Source organism: Lacerta agilis, chromosome 12 (assembly GCF_009819535.1).
Source record: "Lacerta agilis isolate rLacAgi1 chromosome 12, rLacAgi1.pri, whole genome shotgun sequence".
In the NCBI taxonomy this organism is placed as follows: Eukaryota; Metazoa; Chordata; class Lepidosauria; order Squamata; family Lacertidae; genus Lacerta; species Lacerta agilis.
This window is the reverse complement of record NC_046323.1, coordinates 7,881,379-7,903,488: the sequence shown is the minus strand read 5'-3', so window position 1 is coordinate 7,903,488 and position 22,110 is coordinate 7,881,379. Positions and strand designations below refer to the sequence as shown.

The 22,110-nt window shown below is 43.4% G+C and overlaps 1 protein-coding gene across 4 annotated transcripts in view; it reads left to right on the top strand.

Annotated features, from left to right (window-relative positions):
* The first annotated feature begins 12,522 nt into the window (after positions 1-12,522).
* GOLGA4 (golgin A4) overlaps positions 12,523-22,110 on the top strand; it is a 48,508-nt gene continuing 38,920 nt past the window's right edge. For 2 of the 4 annotated variants that reach the window (XM_033165383.1, XM_033165381.1), the window contains exons 1-3: positions 12,523-12,746; positions 16,038-16,130; positions 21,976-22,038. In XM_033165383.1, coding sequence (XP_033021274.1) covers positions 12,654-12,746; positions 16,038-16,130; positions 21,976-22,038 — 249 coding nt within the window. In that variant the 5' untranslated portion in view covers positions 12,523-12,653. Of the gene's footprint in view, positions 12,747-16,037; positions 16,131-18,168; positions 18,262-21,975; positions 22,039-22,110 lie in introns of all 4 variants that reach the window. The other 2 variants (XM_033165385.1, XM_033165382.1) reach the window with 2 other exon arrangements.

Genomic DNA, 22,110 nt, shown 5'->3' with positions numbered 1-22,110 from the left:
TTATTTGTACCCTGCTCATTTGGCTGGGTTTCACCAGCCACTCTGGGCGGCTTACAGCATATATCAAAACATAATAAAACATCAAACAATAAAAACTTCCCAGTACAGGGCTGCCTTCAGGTGTCTTCTAAAAGTTGTATAGTCTGACATCTGAAGGGAGGGTGTTTCACAGAGAGGGTGGCACTACCAAGAAGGTCCTCTGCCTGGTTCCCTGTAACTTTGCTTCTGGCAGTGAGGGAACCAGTAGAGGACCCTCAGAATTGGACCTCAGTGTCCAGGCTGAGCGATGGGGGTGGAGACGCTCCTTCAGGTATACTGGGCTTTAAAGGTCAGCACCCACACTTTGAATTGTGCTCGGAAATATACTGGAAGCCAACGAAGATCCTTTAGGACTGGTGTTATATGGTCGCAGTGGCCACTCCCGGTCACCAGTCTAGCTCCAAGTCACCTTGAAAGGTAGCCCTACATAGACCACATTGCAGTAGTCCAAGTTGGAGATAACCAGAGCATGCACCACTCTGGCGAGACAGTCTGCGGGCAGGTAGAGTCTCAGCCTGTGTACCAGGTGGTAGACAGCTGCCCTGGACACAGAATTGACTTGCGCCTCCATGGACAGCTGTGAGTCCAAAATGATTCCCAGGCTGCGCACCTCTGCATTGTCAAAAACTACCCAGAAGTGTATTTTGCAGCACAATCTGATGGTGCTTTCATAGGTGGTGGTGAGGATGATTAAAGATGGCCCACATTGTGTGTATGAGTTTGGCCTCTTCCAGAGCAGAGGTAATATCCTACCTTTAAAAACCATTTCTCTGTCAAGTAAAGCTGTGGACAAGAAAGTTTGTCACCCCTTGTTTAAAAGTTAGAAGTGCAGATTGCGCTCAGCGCCTGCCAGGCTGGATTCAAGCCATGATTGCTTTGAAAATTGTACATTTATTTAATGAGATTTATTAGCCACCCTTCACCCAGGGTGGGTTTAAGCAATAAAATAAGCAATTACAAGACAAACAGAATATCTACAACCATAAAACAAGGACCAAAACAATATATAAATCGATTAAAAGCAATGCCATATATAAAAACAATACAAGCATTTAAAAACAATCCCACACGTTAAAAATTGTACATGCCCACACCCCTGATAGAGATGTTGTGTTACAAGGTTGAATCCTTTGCAAGGGGAAAAAAGACATCGTTTAGTGAGTTTCTGTGTTTCTGATGTTGCAATATTATTCCACAAACAGCAGGTTTTGCTGCTGCTGCTAAACTACTAACTATTCTGTATTTTGCAACAAGTCATGCATTTAAATACACGGCTTTCTAATCTCTGATCCAGATCATCCACTGTGCTACTTTACTAGTCTAGCTGCACAGATGGAAACCAATCAGATTTCCTCCCAGACAGCTGGCAGAAAGCTATAAAATGGGGTGGCGTTTTTTTCTCTCTCTGGGGTCTTCTGATGCCAGCAACGTGAGGGAGGAGAGGAGGAAAGGATGTGGCTTGCTGTACACTGTCCTGGAGCTATTTTGGGCCTGTCAGTCATCTCCTGGGAGCTGTGGCAGCTTGGCATATATTACAGCATGTTGGAAAACTGGTTAGCAGCAGAAGCCAGGAAACAGAAGGGCTGAAAGGATTGTATGGGAAACGGGCTGGGGCCATGCCGCGCCGATTGGCAGAAACTCAAGGGTGAAGGGATTAGGCTAGTAATCTGGTTTTTCTTCTTCAGGGAAATGTATTTCTAAACTTTTGTGTCATCCATGCAGGGGACCATTGTGAGGAGTTTGAGGGTGAATTGTCTTCAATTTGGAAGATTTTATTTTTATTTTTAAAGTAGACACATGCAATGCTAAGGGGTGGGGAATGGAAATGTCATTGACAATCCTTTAAATAACTAAAATTGGGACTCGGAATAAAATGTTGCAGTACCGAGCTCTCCTATTCACTTTGCCAGCCATGCCCACTTCTACAGTGCTCCATTCCATCAACTCTCCCAAACCCAGGTTCCTATCCCCCTTCTCACAGATAGGTAGCATGTTGTGCCCACTGAGCGGGCTCAGTCCTCAGTGCAATGTTTTTGGGGTTCCCCTTTAGACCACCCCCCCAAATATTTTGTGTACTTCTGCTGATTTCCCCCTCATGCATGGGTGGTGCTGTTTTGACTACATAAACAAAGGGTCAGCATTTGCCCAGGAACTCTGGCAATAAAGGGAACAAGAGGGACCTGCAACAAAGGGTTGCAGTGTGGAATGCTCTTGTTCAGCATGGTCTAGTCCATTCCCCTTCCTTCCTGGTTTTCCTCCCCGTGACCTGATCAGTTAGCATTCTGTACCCACTCAGCATGCTCAGTCCTATGTCCGTCCGTCCCCCAGTACATTTTCAAAAAATAATAATCCGTACTTCTGCAAACCTTTCCCCGACCATGCTGATACCACCCCCTGGTGTATGGATGATGTGATTTTGCCTGCATAAATATCTACTCAGTTAATTAAATTATCTACTAATGCACATAATGATTTTATATAATCTGGGAGGGATGCATTTGAGGGGAATTCCTCCACATTTGTCTCCACAAGTGGACTCTCCCCTCATGAATTTCGGTAAAAAAAATCTGTTGACAAACAGCCCCAAGGTAAAATTTTACCACGAGAGATTCTGGGGTTTGGGATTGTGCTCCCCCTCCCTCCATAATTATTGGTTGATAAACTATAACTGTGCCAAATTTCATCCTTCTAGCCTGTCTGGAAGATTAGCAGGATACTATTCCCTCCTCTTAGCAGTTCAAAAGCACGAAGTGCAAGTAGATAAATAGGTACCACGCTGGCAGGAAGGCAAATGGCGTTTCCGTGCACTGCTCTGGTTTGCCAGAAGCAGCTTAGTCATGCTGGCCCCATGACCTGGAAGCTGTACACCGGCTCTCTTGGCCAATAAAGTGAGATGAGCGCCACAACCCCAGTCATCCGTGACTGGACCTAATGGTCAGGGGTCCCTTTACCTTTACCTATTCCCTCCTCTAGTAGTAAATGAATATTCTTAGACAAGTGGCAACTGCAGGGAATTCTCGGCAGGCTTAGAATCAGGGGGTGGGAAACAGTCTAATTCTTTTTCTCCCTGACACAGTTCTCTATGCCCCCCCCCTGCAAAACCACCCCCCCAAAAAAACAAAAAAACCAGGACTCTGTAGCTGCTATTTGCATTTCAAGGAAAGCTCCCATGGGCACTAATGGAGGCTTCCTCTGAATGCAAATAGTAGCTTCTTGGGGGACTGTGGCAGTGGTGTAGCGTGGGTTGCCAGCATCCGCGACTGTGCAGAGAAGTGGATGAGTGGGATGGAAAAAGGCAGTTGAATGCGCATGCATACTCCGTCCAACAGGAGACCACAGCCACAGAGATAAGAAGAGTCCTTCTGTCATCTAGAGAGGTCACTTCCTGGTTTGCATGGAGAAGCAGTTTTCAACGGAGCCCAGTGACATAAGTGTGCAGAGGTGTACTGAGTCAGCACCAGGTGTTGAAATGTGGAGCCCTTAACAATTTTGAACCCGGGGCAACCGCCCCTGTGGCTCCCCCATGCTATGCCACTGTACTGTGGTAGGACCAATAAACAAATCAGGAATCAGGACCAGAAGATAAGCAGACCAGAAAATAAGTCAGGACCGGAAGATAAGCCAGGAAGCTGGCTCAAATAATCAGTCAGGATCACACCCAGGCAGACTTTGGCTGTGTACACATTACCATTTAATCTGACTTCAGTGCACCGCTCCCACTGATGGTGTTTGAAGATTTGTATGCATGACATTGGCCGCAATCCGTATCTGTCTCACATTTCCTTCAGAAATACTGCTGTTTGGTGCATGTTCCTTCAAAGCAGCTGCACATGCGCAGATGACAGCTTGTTGAACAGGAAGTGTGTGTGTGTGTGCGCATGCACATGAACAGGGAAACCAAACAGATAAATTGCATCAACTGAAGACATCTTGCATCAACTGAAGACATCCCAATCCCATCTCCGCTATGTGCCTCAAGGGCCAAAAAGGGAGGTCCTATTATCACCACCAATCAGCTATAATATAATACTTCTTAATTACAACAATTCATCATGCCACTGGCCAGATTTTGACCCCAAAGATTTCTGCCCCCAAAAGACAACACCCAAGATATTATGCCCGAGTGGTTCAGCTTGCAGAGGAGAGGCTCCCCCCTCATTGCTGTATCTCGACCCCATGCAACATGACCTGACTCTTTCTTTCGCCCCACAAACTTCACAAAGGCCAGTGTTGCTGAGTCCATTCCCCCAAAGAAGAAGAAGAAGAGAAGAAGAGTTTGGATTTGATATCCCGCTTTTCACTACCCGAAGGAGTCTCAAAGCGGCTAACATTCTCCTTTCCCTTCCTTCCCCACAACAAACACTCTGTGAGGTGAGTGGGGCTGAGAGACTTCAAAGAAGTGTGACTAGCCCAAGGTCACCCAGCAGCTGCATGTGGAGGAGTGGAGACACGAACCCGGTTCCCCAGATTACAAGTCTACCGCTGTTAACCACTACACCACACTGGCACAGTACCCTGTCAAAATCCCAAAGAAACCAACTTCCAATTTCCATAATGAAAGATGTGGAAATCTCCCAGAGTGGGACACATATAAAATAACCCCCCCCTATGGGTGAGCAGAATCCTTCTAGACTCCTTCCCACACAGAAATATCCAGTGGTCAGGCCAGATGGGTGAAGTCGGCACATTAAGAATTTGCTACCTGCAGGTCAGCTGTTCTCACAGATTCCTCCAGGTCCTGACACATGGCCTGTTTATTTTTGTCAGCAAAATGGCTAAGGTCATCCCTGGACATTTAGTATAAATGGAATGACTAGGAATAGCTCGTCGTTATGGGCTTTAAATATGGTGTGCTCCAATCAGTATGCATTAGGGACTATGGAAGATAACAGTTGCACCCTTTAAACAACAGAATTCAAGTAGCGCTTGCCAGTAGTAACACGCTTTCATAAATGTTTCTTATCTAGTTCAGTGAATTATCTGTTGACCGGTAAATAACACATGTGGGGAACCTTTGGCCCTCCACATGCTGCTGAACTACAATTCCCACCACCCCCTGGCTGTTGGCTATGCTTTCTGGAGGCGAGAAGTGTAGTTTAGCAACATCAGGCTGGGGGTGGGGGTGATGAAAGCTTCTCCACACCTGCACTATAACATCGCGTCTAGACACCCTGTTCACTGAGCATTCATCCTGATTTGTTTGCAGGGAGGTTAGATAATGTCAAATCAAGCATATGTCAGTATTGTCATAAAATTCTGGTTTTTGGGAGGGGTGAAGCCTAAAAGTTTCAAACCAACTTAGTGGAAGAAGGAGAGCCAAGAGCAGAGACTCATTCAGAGACGTAAAAGGCAGCCTCTGCTGAAGGCAGGTTCGTCTGCCGCATCTTTGCATATGGAGAGTCCCACAAAGCTTTGTCTGCTGTTGGCAGAAGCTGCTGGATCTGGGTGCTGCCGCCGCTAGTGGTGAACCACCAAACTGCAAGAACATTGACAGCTGCACTGAGCCAAAAAGGAAGTGGTGTGCCCTCCTTGCAGAAACGATAAAGCCATGCAACCTTACTGTTTGTGTTATTTCCCCCTGAGCTGCAACTTGTTTTATTCCACTCGGCCAGCCAGGGGTGACTAGTGAAAACTAAAATTAGAATTCTGCCCAAGGCATACAGAAATACAGTTAACTTAATATTTTCCATTATGCACCAGGATGAATCATCTAAACTGGATAGGCAATTGGCAACCCAGGACTAAATCAAGCTCTCTGGCCCTTAGCATAGTCCCCTTCCCTGCTGTTATGGACCAAAGAGCAACTTGTGCCCAGCAGACACTTTGGCAAAACTTTCCCATTAATAATTCTTATCAAAATTTAGGTGATCCAGCTTGAAGCCAGTCTTTCCACTGAGCAATAGGTCAAACGTAGAAGGAATGTCTCCTAAAGCCTTTCTAGCTATCCAGCCTAGTGGGAGGTTGATGATAGCAGATAGGCAGGAAATAAATCTCTGATGTCAGTATGAGAGATTATGAAGTGGATAAAGCTGTAATTAGAGCCCCCAAGCAAAAGCAAGGAAAAGCAGCGCTGCAATGAACCTTGCAGAAGGGCTGAACGCCAGCAACTTAAGTGGAAATTCCCAATCTGTCAAGCTTTTTAGCTAAATCATTTTGAGATTTTAAGCAAGAATCACACTAAGTGACGCAAACTTTTCACTTAATCTGCTTTGCATTCTGATTCCCACCCCTTTCAATGCACTTTTTTTTTTGGCAAGCTGCAAAACTAGATGCACAGGAAATTTTAAAATAATGTTCTGTTTCCTCACTGCACTTTGTAGTTTAATCTGGCCTTCTTACTTTGCAGTGATGTTGGCATCTCAGCTCTTTCAATAGACTGCCATGCCCTGAAATAAGATAAACTTACTTTGTCAGTGCCAGAGGTTTATGACACCATAAACATATATTTGACACGTGTGACACATTCTGTTTAAACAGTGAGGATGAACCTGGGAGGAGAACCATAAACACCACCCTGAGATCCTTGGAAGAAAAAGGTGGCATATAAATGTAAGTATTATTATTTTTTAAATAAAACCATCCCTAACTATTGGCCACCCTGGATGGGGTTGATGGAAGCTGGAGTCCAGCAATGTCTTCTGTTAGGTGCCCTGTGTCGTAAACCGTGCTGTGGTCTCTAGATGTAGGGCAGACTGGGCAGTATATAAATTTAATAAATAATAAACAACATCTATAGGGACACAGGCTCCTAATCTCTGCTACATATCTTGAGCTTTAGTCATGGGCACGAAGGTATTTCACCAGGAAACGGAAACAACTTTGTACAATATTTTAAGGCTTGGACTTTTGACATATTCAGAATAAGCAGGACCTACTGTTAACGTGTTTCAATATGTAGTGTTCCTGTTCACACGCCTAGCTAGCCATACCCTAGGATGCTTCATACATTCCCCCCACAAGTTTGCTTGTTTTGGTTCAGTCCTCGTTGGGCAGTTTTTTGGCCCTCCCCTTGCATTAGGGTATTCCCCATAACCTTTCTTTTTTACCTCTGCAAATGTTGGGGTTCCCTCAAGCTTGCTGATACCTCCTGCTTGTGTGTTGCTGGTCCCACAGTGGTGACTTAAAATGAACCCCCTGAGAATACGATGTGGTTTAAAATGTGGGGTTTTTTGGGGGGGACATGTTATTGGGTTGTTGTTTTTATTTTGATTATTTATTTTGTGGTTTTATATTTTGATTTTGCTCTGTGAACCACCCTGAGACCTCTGGGTATAAGGTGGTATATGTCCGGACATGTTGTTTCCAACCCCTGAAAAGTTGGCGGCTGAGATACGTATCTTTAAATATTGCATTAGAGTTGGAAGGTACTCTAAGAGTCATCTAGTCTAACCCTCTGCAATGCAGGAATCCTGCCTTTATTTATTATATGAAGGATCATATGCTGCAGCAAACATACCAAGAAGCTACCGGTAAGTCTTGCTAATTTACAAAAGACTCCATCGATCAGATGGCACTTTGTAAAAATAAAAAATTACAAAAAGACAAGAGGACCCAAAGCTGAATCATTGCTGCAAACACCAATGTTCTACTCACACTGTGCCATCTAGTGGTCATTGTCACTAATAGCACCAGTCCTATAACCCTGAGTATGGGCAGAATTGCCTTCTAAATCCTCCCCAGAATCAGCATGTTTTTGTTCAGTCGTGTCCGACTCTTTGTGACCCCATGGACCAGAGTATGCCAGGCACGCCTATCCTTCACTGCCTCTCGCAGTTTGGCCAAACTCATGTTAGTAGCTTCGAGAACACTGTCCAACCATCTCATCCTGTCGTCCCCTTCTCCTTGTGCCCTCCATCTTTCCCAACATCAGGGTCTTTTCTAGGGAGTCTTCTCTTCTCATGATGTGGCCAAAGTACTGGAGCCTCAACTTCAGGATCTGTCCTTCTAGTGAGCATTCTGGGCTGATTTCTTTAAGAATGGATAGGTTTGATATTCTTGCAGTCTTTGGGACTCTCAAGAGTCTCCTCCAGCACCGTAATTCAAAAGCATCAATTCTTCAGCGATCAGCCTTCTTTATGGTCCAGCTCTCACTTCCGTACATTACTACTGGGAAAACCATAGCTTTAACTATACAGACCTTTGTCAGCAAGATGATGTCTCTGCTTTTTAAGATTAAGATGCTGTCTAGGTTTGTCATTGCTTTTCTCCCAAGAAGCAGGCGTCTTCTAATTTTGTGACTGCTGTCACCATCTGCAGTGATCATGGAACCTAAGAAAGTGAAATCTCTCACTGCCTCCATTTCTTCCCCTTCTATTTGCCAGGAGGTGATGGGACCAGTGGCCATGATCTTTGTTTTTTTATGTTGAGCTTCAGACCATATTTTGCGCTCTCCTCTTTCACCCTCATTAAAAGGTTCTTTAATGTTTTTACATTGATAGAATGTGTCCTTTTATTTAAAATGCATCTCTGGGTTATTTGTGGGGCACAGGAATTCGTTCATTTCCCCCCCCCCAAATATAGTCTAGCCCCCTGCTGAAAAAGTTTGCTGACCCCTGACCTTGAGCATACAAAAAGAAAAACCTTTAATGGAAAAAACAAAGCTACTCGCTTCCAGGGGCCTGACCAGAACCCAACACTACAGCAGTAAGAACAGTAACTCTACAGAGGCGCAAAAATGCGGTGTTGGTCTGCCATAGTCGAAAGAAAAAAAAATCCTTCCAGTAGCACCTTAGAGACCAACTAAGTTTGTTATTGGTATGAACTTTTGTGTGCATGCACACTTCTTCAGACATGAAAACTCATACCAATAACAAACTTAGTTGGTCTCTAAGGTGCTACGGGAAGGTATTTTTGCATTGTTTTGTTTTGACTGGAAACGGTTATCCTGGGTTTTAGGCAGCAGGTTCTCCCAACCTTACTTGTGAGGTCCTGGGAACTGAACCAAAGATCTTCTATACGGAAGGCAATGCACGAAAGCTCTTCCCAAAACTATGAACCTTTCACAAACGGCCACAGTCCCAAAACTAGATGGAGAAATGCACCCCCATTTAGCTTTTATAATTGCTATAATTTAATAGAATTAGATAAGTGTCTTGTAAAATTGTCCCCAAGGGAACAAGCTCATCTACTGAAAAGTGTGGCCTACATACCTGAAGATCCTTTTAAAAGGAAGATTATCTTTCAGATTGATTTCTTAGTGTGAAGAATGGTTGTATTTGGGAATGCTGCTCATTTTATTTTTTTTAGCTTGCTAATATTTGTGTTGGACAGGTTGCTGACGGATGAGTTGCTGTCAAATCTGTACATTTCCCATGGGTCATTGTAATTGTGCATCTGAAAAGCTATACTGAGAATTGCATGAATAATATATGCCATTTTCCCAGGGAGTGAGTCTCTTGACTCAGAAAGCTGTCACCCATTATTTCAGCATCAGATAAAGGCTGGCAGGAGGCCTTCTATATATTGTTTTTAAAAGCTACTTACTAGAAAAATGACTGAACAAGTGTTTCTTGTAGTGTTATTCTAAAGAAAATTTCATTTGCGGCTTAGCCATTCACTTAGAGATGGCATTGAAAATTTGCATGTTTGAAGCCTTTGAACCTGCAGTACACAAATGTAAACTTTTTGAGAGATATATATTTTGTATGAGGAAATTAGCTTTGGAATGAAATGAATAATGTACAGATAGCTCTAGTGAGGAGGATGGAGAAGAAAAACAACATCATGAAGTCTAATTTATTGTGCAATACTTGCTCTGGCTTGAAGGGATTACAGCAGAATTCCTGCTTCTAAATTGGAGAGTCAGGATCTGCTTAGACTGAGCAAACATTTTAGAGGATAAAAAGACAAAGATCTTTCAGGTTGCTTGACAGTCTTACTTTATTTTAAAAACAAAACTGGTCTCTGTTACCTGAAGTCACATACACAGTTGTTTTTAGGCTATATATGACAATATTTCTGTTTCCTTACTGCAACTTAACAGTAAATATTCAAGGTATGGGTGGGGATTCTGTGGCCGGCTCTCCAGATGTTGTTAGTTAGACCCCCCCAACTCCCACCAGTCCCTCCCAGAATGACCAATGGTCAGGGATGATGCAAGCCAGAGCCTAACAACATCCGGAGGACCACAGTTTTGCCATCCTTGGTTTAAGGGCTGCTCCCTACATTGCTCATTTAAAAAAAAAAATGGTTACACCACAAATGTTGCACTTATGTACATACTTATGCGGGTGGCGCTGTGGGTTAAACCACAGAGCCTAGGGCTTGCCGATCAGAAGGTCGGTGGTTCGAATCCCTGCGATGGGGTGAGCTCCCTTTGCTCGGTCCCAGCTCCTGCACACCTAGCAGTTCGAAAGCACGTCAAAGTGCAAGTAGATAAATAGGTACCACTCCGGCAGGAAGGTGAACGGCGTTTCCATGCGCTGCACTGGTTCACCAGAAATGGCTTAGTCATGCTGGCCACATGACCCGGAAGCTGTACGCCGGCTCCCTTGGCCAGTAAAGTGAGATGAGAGCCCCAACACCAGAGTCGGACATGACTGGGTCCCTTTACCTTTATATCTCAAGTGTACACCATAAATGACTTGGTGCCAGGACTGGCCACAGCTACCAGTTACGTTTACATTGGGTGGAGCAAACTCCACAATATCTCAAGTAGCTGCATGTGTATTGCGTGCTTTCCTGTAAATGTTGTTGTATGTGGCAATCCCATCAAACTGCCTTCTAGGCAAAACATGTGTAGTCTTGCATGCATGGTTGCAGCTTCCCTAATGCAGCTGCTAAAACTGCATGTGAATACCTGGTTGGGTTCTGTCTTAAGAGGGCATGAGCATACCTGTCCATTTTGACTCTGAAGCAACTGTTGTCCTTTTTCCTGTGCTCACATTCAATATGTAGATTATACAAAAGGAAATCACAATAAGGCTGCAGAAAACAAGCATTTCTTTGGGTGGTCCAGTACAAACTTGTAGCATTGGCATATTTCCAGACCATGGGCATAGTCAGGATTTTTTGTGGGGGCAGGACTTTTGGTTTTTTGGGGGTAGGACAGAACCAATGTGATTGATCAGTTAAGTGTTTCTATTGTCTTACTTCCATTTTAATTCTGAAATTAATTACCTATATTTCTGAAATTACATGATGACTCAAACTGGGGCTTTTCAACCACGCTCCCTTTTTGATAGGTGTGGAAAACCTGTTGACGACTTTTAATGGCTGCACCCCTTGCCTTTCCCTGCAAGACTAATTGCAGCCATTAAGAGTCGTCAACAGGTTTTCCACATCTATCAGCTGATCACCCATTCCCACCACCCTTCTGAGTAATACCCCTCCCCTCTCCCTCACTATATTTAAGGATCTGGTGACTTCTGTTTCAGTGTGTATCTGAAGAAGTGTGCATGCACACGAAAGCTCATACCAAGAACAAACTTAGTTGGTCTCTAAGGTGCTACTGGAAAGAATTTTTTATTTTGTTTTGACTTGAGATATGGTCTCACTTTCCAGAATGTAACAGTTGGTTTGTCAACTGGCAATTTGTGTCACCACAATGGAATGCGAATTATTTTTTGCAATGAAATTTATTATTATTATTCATTTCAATACTTCAATACTACCTAGGCCCAAAGTCTTATCAAAGGAGCTTCCCCCAGGACAGATGCGCTGCCCTGGAAAGTAAACCTCTCACCAATTTTGTTGCTGCGCTGATGGCGTGGAAGCAGCAAACATGCACACACAATCATGCTCAGTCATGGTCTAGCTTAGTGTTATCTGACTGGGTTTCCTCTTCCACTCTGGGCAGCTTTCCAGCATCAAACACAGCAAAGCACCAAACATTAACAACTTCCCTACACATGGACTTAGCCCCTTTCTCATGCTAACCTGGAAGAATATGCGTTTCTTAGGTTTGGCTGCCGGTCTCCCGAACACCCCCACACCAAATGCATTCTCACTATTCCGTGTGAAGGCGGCACAAACTCCATGTGCCACTGTTCACGATCGCTTTGTCCTGCATTATGGCAGGCGCTGAGCATCCCTCCCCATGCATCAGGCGAAAGAAAGCGGGCGTAAGGAAAAGTCCGGATCAGGCCCCATTCCACCTATTGGGAATTACACTTCCGAGCTGCCAAACCTTTCGGCGGCCGAGGCGAACCGAACTGCAAGGGCGCAGGAACGACGCGGCGGACTTTGGTCACCTCGTCCCGGAGGAAATTTGAGCCTCACCCTTCGCCGTAGCCACTCCATTCCTTTCCTCCTCCACCCCCTCCCCATTACGCTTTCGGAACCACGTCGGCCGCGCATGCGTGCTGGCCCTGCTTACTCACCTGCCGCCAGAGCGAGCCCAGCGAAGAGGGGCGGGGGTGGGTGGGCCGCAGGGTCAACGAAAGCGGCGTCAGCGGCCATTAAGCCCCTCCTCCTCCTCCTTCACCTCGCGCCGCCCTGAGCAGGGGGGGAGGGGAGAAGAGCCGCCGTGAGGTAAACCTGAGGGCGAAAGACGTTACCCGCCTCCGCCGACCCCACCTGGGCCCTGGAAGAGGCCGAGCGCCCGGCGCCGAGAGGGGCTTCCCGCCCTCACATTTCACCTCAGCCCGGCCGAGAGCTCTTCTCCCCGCGCTGCCATGTTCAAGAAGCTGAAGCAGAAGATCAGCGAGGAGCAGCAGGCGCCGGCGCCGGCGCGGAGTCCCGGCGGCCGAGGCCCCGGCCTGGCCCAGGTAAGGCGGGTGCGGAGCGGAGGGCGGCCTTGGCCTTGCGTGGCTCGTCTTCATTCCCTGCGAGGGTCTCTCTCTCTCTCCCCCCCCCGCCGCTGCGTGGCCCTGACGTCAAGTGGCTCCCCGCCCCCTCCCGACCTCCGCTGCCTTTGAGGCTGCTGAGGGAGGCGGGTGCCGCGACGTGTTTGTTTGTTTGTGTGTGTGTGGGGGAGAGGCTGTCTCTCACCGCCGCGGCCTGATCCTGCGCGCTCCTCTTTCGCCTCATTAGGTGCGGGAGGCCGGACATCCTTCCACGCAGGTGCGGCATGCACAGGACAGCAGCCTCCGTGACCCATCCCGAGCTGATAACGTCTCTGACACCGGGGGTAGGGGTGGGGTGGAAGGATTTAGAAGCGCTGGAAGGGGATCCTTTAGGGTCATCTAGTCCAACCCCCTGCGATGCAGGGATCTTCTTGCCCAGCGTGGGGCTGGAACCCACGGCCCTGAGATTAAAAGCCTCATGCTCTACCGACTGAGCCATCCCAGCGGTTTTAGTTGGATTTAGTTGGGGTTTCCCCCACCACTACCACAACCCCAGATACTGGATGGACCTGAATATACTGGGTAGGATTGTAGCCTGGACATAACAAGTAGTAAGGGGTGTGTCTGTCTTTCTGTGTGTGTGGAGAGGTATTTTTGTGTGTGTATATGTCATAGCTGTCAACCCTCCCTGCTGTTCCCCACTGCTATATACATAGCTGTCAACCCTCCCTGCTGTTTCCCAATGCTATAATAAGGGAATTTCCCGCAAAAAAGGGAAAGGTTGACAGCTATGGTATATGTGTACATACATACACATACAAATTCATATACAGTGGTACCTCGGGTTACATACGCTTCAGGTTACAGACTCCGCTAACCCAGAAATAACGCTTCAGGTTAAGAACTTTGCTTCAGGATAAGAACAGAAATCGTGCTCTGGCGGCGCAGCAGCAGTGGGAGGTCCCATTAGCTAAAGTGGTGCTTCAGGTTAAGAACAGTTTCAGGTTAAGAACGGACCTCTGGAACAAATTAAGTACGTAACCAGAGGTACCACAGTACATATAACATCTATATAGACATACGTCTCTCTCTCTCTCTCTCTCTCTCTCACACACACACACAGAAAGAATATCATAGAATTGTAAAGTTGGAAAGGGGGTCCCAAGGGTCATCTAGTCCAACCCCCTGCAATGCAGGAATCTCAACTAGATCATACATGATAGTTGGCCATCCAACCACTGCTTAAAAACTTCCAAGGGAGGAGAGTCTACAACCTCTGGTGGGAGTCTGTTCCACAGTTGAACAGCTTTCACTGTCAGAAAGTTCTTCCTGATGTTGAGTTGGAATTTCCCTTCTTGTAACTTGACATCATTGGTTCGGGTCCTAGCCTCCAGGGCAGGAGAAGACAAGCTTTCTCCATCCTCTGTGTGACAGCCCTTTAGATAGTTGAAGGTGGTTATTCACTCTCCTGTCAGTCTTCTCTTCACCTGGCTAAACATACCCAGTTCCCTCAACCATATATAAAGTCCTGTTGGTTACAATTATATTTGTGCCTAGTCTATGTCTTAAAAGACCAAATGCAGCACATCCACTGTCTGCACCTTCTTTTTTCATTTTAAAAATCAAAGCCTACTAGTAGCACTATATTTAATTCTGTTAGCTCTTTGCTGTACAAAGAGTTCATTCCAGCCCCAAGCCCTTCAAAGACAGAACATCTAATGCACAGAAATTTCTTTTTACACAGACAATTGCGGAGGGTGTCTTTTGGCAGGAGCAGTGAGTGCTTGAAAGAGGTGGAGACAATTGCTGCAATCCCTGCTGGGAATCTGGCAAAGGTGCAGCAGGATATGCAGAACTGTAACTGATTTTGTGGAACAGATTGACATGTTTAGCTTTTCACATGATTAAGTTCAAAGACATAAAAGAGTAAATATGGGTGTGCTTATATTGTACCGTCTTCCATTACGTCACCTTTTCCTATAGAATAATATGAACTCAAGGGGCTGTTGGTGTTGGATGGTTACATGAGCATTTACCCCAAGTGATTTATAATTCTCAGTTATCACTTTATTGTGGGGGGTGGAAGGGAGGGAGAGGACTCTGAATGAACTCTACAAGCCTCAGCTCATGACACCCCTGAATTCTCATCAAATCACAAACCCCCTTCAAGTAGTTAAGAGGTTGTAACCAAAAGGTGAGGAAATCTCCCTTCTGCAATTTGAACACTGGTGAGTTGAAGTTGGTGGGGCTTTCTTGTACATCTAAACTTTGTACAGAGTGTTATGAGCAAATTTGTACTAATTAGGTTTTTGTGTTCATTGAACTTTCATTGCAGCGTTAAGCAGCATACTACATGGTCTATATATGCAGAATAATGAGGTGTTTAAAGTGCTGAGATGGGAGACTGGATTTCAGAATTGCATCAGTTTCTGGTGGAGAATATTATTTTTGAATGCTTTTCCACATCTTAAAGATTAATCTCATCCACAATCTTGAAGATTAGCTCAACAGGGAGAGAGATTTGTGTTGGCTTTTTTGCTATTGTACTGATTTGTAGGGAGTTTTTCCATGTAGGGTTGTATTTAAAATGTGATCACTACTTGCTGTCTGAACTGGTACAGTCAGTTCTACTAGCATAATGCATAACCACTTTATTCTGCTGCATGTTGTGTATCTTTACTAAATTTCTGCCCCATGTTTTAGCAGTGCTCTTGTGGTGACTGAATAAAAAGGAAAAAAATACAAGCACAACAATATAGAATAAAACAGTGTAGCTGCAGGAGATAATGATGGCAGATTAAAATAGCATTAACTGATTTTAGCAATTTTTTTAGAAAAGCGAAAGTATTTTTCTTGGTGCCAAAATTACATCATGAAGAGAGAATTCCAGAAGCTGAATCCAAGAAGGCCCTGTCCCTGATTGCCATTCACTTTGCCTCCGAAGCCATGGGCACCTGAAGAAAGGCTTCTAATGAAAATTTAAAGCATAGGCGGGTGCATATGCATTATTTGACAGGATGGATGGTGACCAGCCCCATACATCCAGATGGTTACATGCTGTGTTCCTCTTGAATGAAATTGCTGATCAGTTAGTTTTGGTCTGTTTGGCATTATTTTTTTCAGTTTCAGGGTTATGGCCTACGATCTTGAAATCCTTGTTATTGCAACTTGGTGGCAGGTACCCCAGCTAATGGATGCATGTAACACTGCATATGGTCAGATTGCTTGTGTGTAGGGACTAGCAGTTCTTCATTACTGTTACTTCTTTTGCAGGGATCCTCTGCATCTTCACCATCAACTTCCAGGAGTAGAACATCTTCATTTGAAGATCAAAATGATGAAGGCACTTTAACACCCAACAGAGAGGTAGGTGGAAACCTGTTGTCTGAAAAAGGTTGCACCCCAAAATAACCAACCACAAGAAAAGTAGAAATAGTACAGCAAAATTCAGTGAAACATTAAGAAAATTGCATGTTAAAAATATATTCGTCAAAGGGTAAGTATCGCACACATCATTGAATCGTATGATTGTAGAGTTGGAAGGGACCTCAAGGGTCATCTAGCCAACCCCCATGTGATGCAGGAATGAAGAAGACACATAAACAATGCAAGACGATGAGCACCCAAACTTGAGAATAGGATTGCACTGTTAAGGAGTTGAAGTACAGGGGCTCCTAAAACAATCGGGGGCTTGTTTTCAGTTTAATTTTGTATCCTTAGTTTGTTCAAGGGAATGACTATTCCAAGTACATATTTATCATTTCTGTCTGTATTGCACACCACTCTGAAGGAAGTTAACTAATTCTGTTATGGACTTTTTATTACTTAGCATTGAACATATAATTTCTTGTGAAGAGGAGAAAAAGTCATTTTTCATTAACACTGTTTCTTAGGGGCCAGGGTGGAAGCTGGGAAAGAACGGAGTGTGCAAGTGTGCGATCCACTTGTTGCACTTTTTCTTAGTCATGTTTTTATGTTTAGAGGGGTTAGAAAAGAGGAACAGAGCAGGGTGTTGAAACAAGGGAGCAATTCAATTTCCCCCCAATTCTATTTTCTTTACAGCCCTCCACTGGAGGGGAGGATGCAACAGAAAAGGGGAGATTCAGGATTGATCGGTGTGTGCACGCTTGAGGAAGAATCCTCATTTCTTACGTGGGCTGCTGTTTATCCTGCCTTTATTCCTGTTCATTTGTAGAGTGACAGTCAAGTTGCCAAACCTTACTTTCATACACTTGATTTTGAATAATTATTAGTGCATAGAGCAAAGGACAGGTTTTGCTAGTTAGAGTAGAGTCAGTTTATCAGTTTTGTGACTAGCAGTCTGATACCATCAGATTTAGTTAGCAAGCAGACTTTAGTTAAGTCTGTATTAATTGGGCAGATGACACATTGCCATCTTTTCTGCAACCCACTATTCTTCTTGACATATTTCTTTTGGCGAATAATGCACAGAGCATGGGTCAGCCTGAATTAAGTATTCAGCATGATTATACATAATCTGTTAGTGCATTCAGCCTTGATGCTTATAGCCAGAGTGGTTTAGAATAGCCTTTGCCAGCCTGGTGCTCTTTGGATGCCTTGTGCTACCACCTGCCCCAAACAGATGTGCTGGCTGAGGCTGGCAGGAGTTGTAGTTCAAATCTGGAGGGCACTAGGTTGTTGAAAGCTGGTTTACAGACATGTACTATTGTCATGCACTTTTAAAATAATTCCTGAGTTATTGTGTATATTATAGTTGAAAAGTTTGTTTACAACTTACTTTACTAGTTTAGAGAAGTAAAGGAAAAATCCTGCAATTATAATGTCATGTGAGGCTTTCCCTTCTTTGCTGTATTTTGATATGTGTATGCTTATACTGCTGTCACCATTCATTTAAATAAGTTGGAGTGGAATAAAATACGTTGGGTAGTGCATGTTAAAACGTAGATCTTTGCTCGTCATACCTTCATAACATGACAGTTAGTGAATTCTTGGAATCATAATTTAGACTATTGCTGTGGTAGTGTCTCATCCAGAGCTCTTTCCCCATTAAGTATTGACTTGTAAATATTGTGACCATGCACATATATGTAGATGATGCTTAAATATGTAGATGATACTTGAGAATGCACAATTATTTTCATTTTAAAAACTCTAAAATAAGGCCTATCAGTTTCTGTTGTTTATTCTCTCATGTCTGTATACATGCATATATCTTGGCTGGTTTGAGTGCTCTGTTCCACTTTCAGTGTGTCCTACTCAATAACTTTCCTTGATGCTAGTGATACATACTTTTGCAGTTTTTGTAAGCATTATGCACAAACATTTCTGAATTCAAACTGCAACATGCTTTTGTGTTCCTTCCCTTTACCTTATTACCATGTTTTATTTTTCATTTCCTTGCTTTTTGCAATGAATGACACAGCTGCTAGCTGGGATGATATCAGAGCCTGCTTTTCTTTCTGAGTATACTGTCTTTGCTTTGGATCCCACCAAACGACATAAGAGTGAAAGTGTGGTGAGTCCCTGCCCCTGTTCTGTCCCTCATAGTGACACTCTGACTTGGACAGGAGGATATTATAGGGAAAAACCAGCGCTTCTTTTGGTTTATAGTCTCACTAAAGCATACTGAGTGCCGTATTGCTAACCCTGCACTAAAATTCAGTGCATATTTTTGCTTATTCAAGAGTTAAACAAACCAAGTTATATGATAACATCAGCTTAATTTAACATATAAATTAACATTGCTTTGCTTTCAGGCATTAATCACAGAATACCTTTGTAGTATAGGTGATAATTTCAGTGTGTGGTTCTTTTAATTTTTAAAAAAGCTTTGTTCTTTATAGAAACAGACCTGATCTTAAAAATATTTTTTGCCTAGTATCCTTGAGAGTATTGAGGAACAATTATTTTCTAGTTCTAGTTCTGTGAAGAATAATATTTTGCACTTGCTCAGATAGAGGTTACTGAATGAGGACAAGCAGAAGAGTAAGAACATGAGAAATGGAATTGTTGCTCCCTGGTGTACAAAGGGTTCCTTTTGCTAATTTGTTCTGTTTTCTTTTTTGACCCTGTTAGAAATGATGGATGATTGAGAATAGAAACTTCCCTTGGAAATTAATCATTCCACCTCGATCCTTACGTCACCATCTTCAGTTGGTGCCCCATACAATTAGAACAAGCAGATGAGGCCAAAATTAGGTTTGGTATTTCAGGCCAGCTTGTTCTGCTGCCTTAACTTCAAATTGCTTAAAAGAACGTACTATGATGGCCTTTGGACATAGCATCCACAGTATTTGCATACCGTTGGAATAATAGAGGAGAAATGTTTCCCATAGGTTGCTTTTCCTTTTCATTGTTGAGCCAGTGTCACCTGCAGCGGACAGTTTATTTTTATTTTTTAAAAATGTTTATAATTGTAAGTAGGCTGTGTATTACATTCTCCCAGGGACATCCATTGATACTATGAAGTCTGTAAGCTCCCTTTTGTATTAAAGTTCTTGCATCTATCTGGGACTAAATGGCACTGGAAACAAGTATTGGCTGGGGCACAGAGGAAGCAAAGTTCATGCAGATGGGGTGTGTGAGAGAGCTTTGTTCCAAATATTTAGATTTCATAAATAAATTACATAATTATCCCAACCTAAATGGATTTTCTCTGATCCCATTATCTTTGACAGAGTTTTTTAAGTAAGCATGTTTAGGATTATGCATGTTTAGGATTATTACCTTATTTTAATTTCCAGTTTGATTGAGTTCCAATTTGTATGTGAGAAGTGCCTTTAAGTAATCACATGTGGTTGGTGATGAGATGAGCTACTTGTTTGGAGTGGCACTTACTTCCCCTCTGCTGCCGCCTTTGCAAATCTACTGGTAAGCTGGTTTAGGGCAGACTGATTCAGTATGAGAATGCCATTGTTTATGCACAAAAGTCCTGAAGCAAGCTGGTAGCATTGATTACACCTCAGCGAGTTGCTCATTGCTTTATGTTCTGGGTAGGTTTTGAATTAGTGTTGAATAATGGAATCCCCCTTGCACTTTTTGAGAACACACTATGATAAGGGGCAAGGTAGATGATACAGCTGGCAGGCCGAATCCAGAACCAGCTCACCCTCAGCTGGTTACATTGATAAAAGGAAGAGGCTGCCCATCAATCAATTACCTGATGTTATGTGACATCTGGTGATCCAAAATCCAAGCTGTGGGAGCTTGCAGGAGCAAGCAGGTCCTGCGGGACCTGACCTCCTTCTTCAGGGCTTGTAAGACAAGAGTTATTCCGCCTGGCCTTTAATCTAGCCTGATCCCCTTTTCCTTTTCTCCTTCCCTTTTTTCTGAAGAAACCCTTCTGGGTCCCTACATTAAAATTCCTCCCTGGGCTTCTTTCGGCGAACGGAAGTGCTGGCACGATCCAGCAACATCCCCTTTGCTTCCCGCTGCCTCCCCCCATCGCCTGCCGCGTTCAGCGGGAGGTGGGGAGAGGCAGCGGAGATGTTGCTGGATTGTGCCAGCACATCCATTCGCCAAAAGAAGCTTCTTTCAGCGAACGGAGGTGCTGGCATGATCCAGCAACATTGCCGCTACCTCCTCCCCCCAAACACTGCGGGGGGAGGCAGCGGGAGTGAAGCCTTCGCTCCATAAGACGCACAGGGATTTCACCTTCCTTTCCAGGAGGGAAAAAGTGCGTCTTGTGGAGTGTAAAATATGGTATTTCTGTTCGTAGTGTTGTGGTTCCAGGCAGATACTTATCTCAGATCTTAGTGATAATAGCTGTCTTTCATTTTTGTTGGACTTGGATAGGAGACCAACCAACTGGATTGCTCCCATTGACTAGTTCACACTTAACACTAAGCTAGACCATGACTGAACATGATTGTGTGAGCATGTGAGTATTTATAGCAGAAATTGCAGCATGTCCATTCCTCCTGTGTCCTCCTACTGCTGTGCTACACAAAGTTAAGCCATGGTTTGGCTTAGCATCACATCCAAACCCAGGTTTGTTGTTTTCCTCACTCAGATAAAAGAACAAACCCTGTCTACAGCTTGTAGTTTGTCTGGAAAAAAGACAAATGGGGTGGGGCAAGAAGCAAAATAACAAAAAAGGAGAAAAAGTTTTAATATTCAATAATAAAAGGACAGTAGAGACTTTATAACCAAGGACTGCACTTCTGATGAAGGACCTGAGAGATCTAAAATGCACTGGATATTATACCAAATATGTTTCTAATCCCCAATATATTTCTCTTTGTTTTGCTTATTTTTCTGACAATATAATATTTTAAAATGTGTGGGCTTAGTGAGTTTAAAGCAGAAGAGGGCTTTGGACTGGTGCTCTGTAAATAGCAGCCTCCATGCCTTGTATCAAACACTGTTGAACCCGAGGAGGCTTTGCAGAGCAAATTGTGATAGGTGGAGGTCAAATAAAAGAAAAAAAATTCAAAAAGCCGTTGAACGTACCTAAAATAGTTTTTTGGATCTTGGCTAGTATGGTTAAGCAAAATGTAGGGTGTATATAGGAAATACTAAAAATATTGCATAGTTTATGCTAAACGTTCATTATAGTAAGTAAGCATTTTTATATTTGAAGAATGCTGTGCAACTTATAACAATCTCTGTAAAATAAGTTTGGATTTGAGAGCAATCAAATTAATAGCTTTATTTTGAAATATCTTTTCACCCTAAAAGTGCATTTTCCAAAGAAATGGTTGAAATTACAACATTGAAAAGGTATAAGTACTAATCTTCATAGTTATTTTAATGGGATTTTTGTGTATATAAGACTGATGTTATCAGCAAACTTTCTTTCCCCCCATTTAGTTCTGGTATAGGGAATGATAATAATCCAAAGTTGTATGAAGTAGAATGTTTTCATGTAGGGATTTTGCTGGTCATTCAGGAGACCTCAGAATCAGAACCAGACCTGTGCTTGTTAATTAGCTTTTGAGATTCTTCTTAAGGAATACATCTTATGATAAATTCTCTATATTTTTTCATTGTTGTGCTAATTCATGTAAGCACAATTGCTTTATAGTTCTGTATTACGGGAGACTTTCTGGTTAACATGCTTGTTTCAATTTGCATGAATGCATCTTAATAAGCAGTTGCAAAGTAAAAGTACTAATTTACTAAAAAATAAAGTAGATTGCCAAGTATATTATTTATATACTGCAAAATTGCTACTTAGGACATTGTGTTCTAATTTTTTTCTTGAAATGTTTATTTTTTCAACTTTTAGAATGTATCTAAGCAAGCAACACCCAGCACTAATAATAATGAAAGTGAACTATCTTCCCCACAGGTATGTCGCATACAATATATCTTTTATTTTATTTTTGTAGCTATTGACTAACTTCTAGTTTGTGTCTGTAAT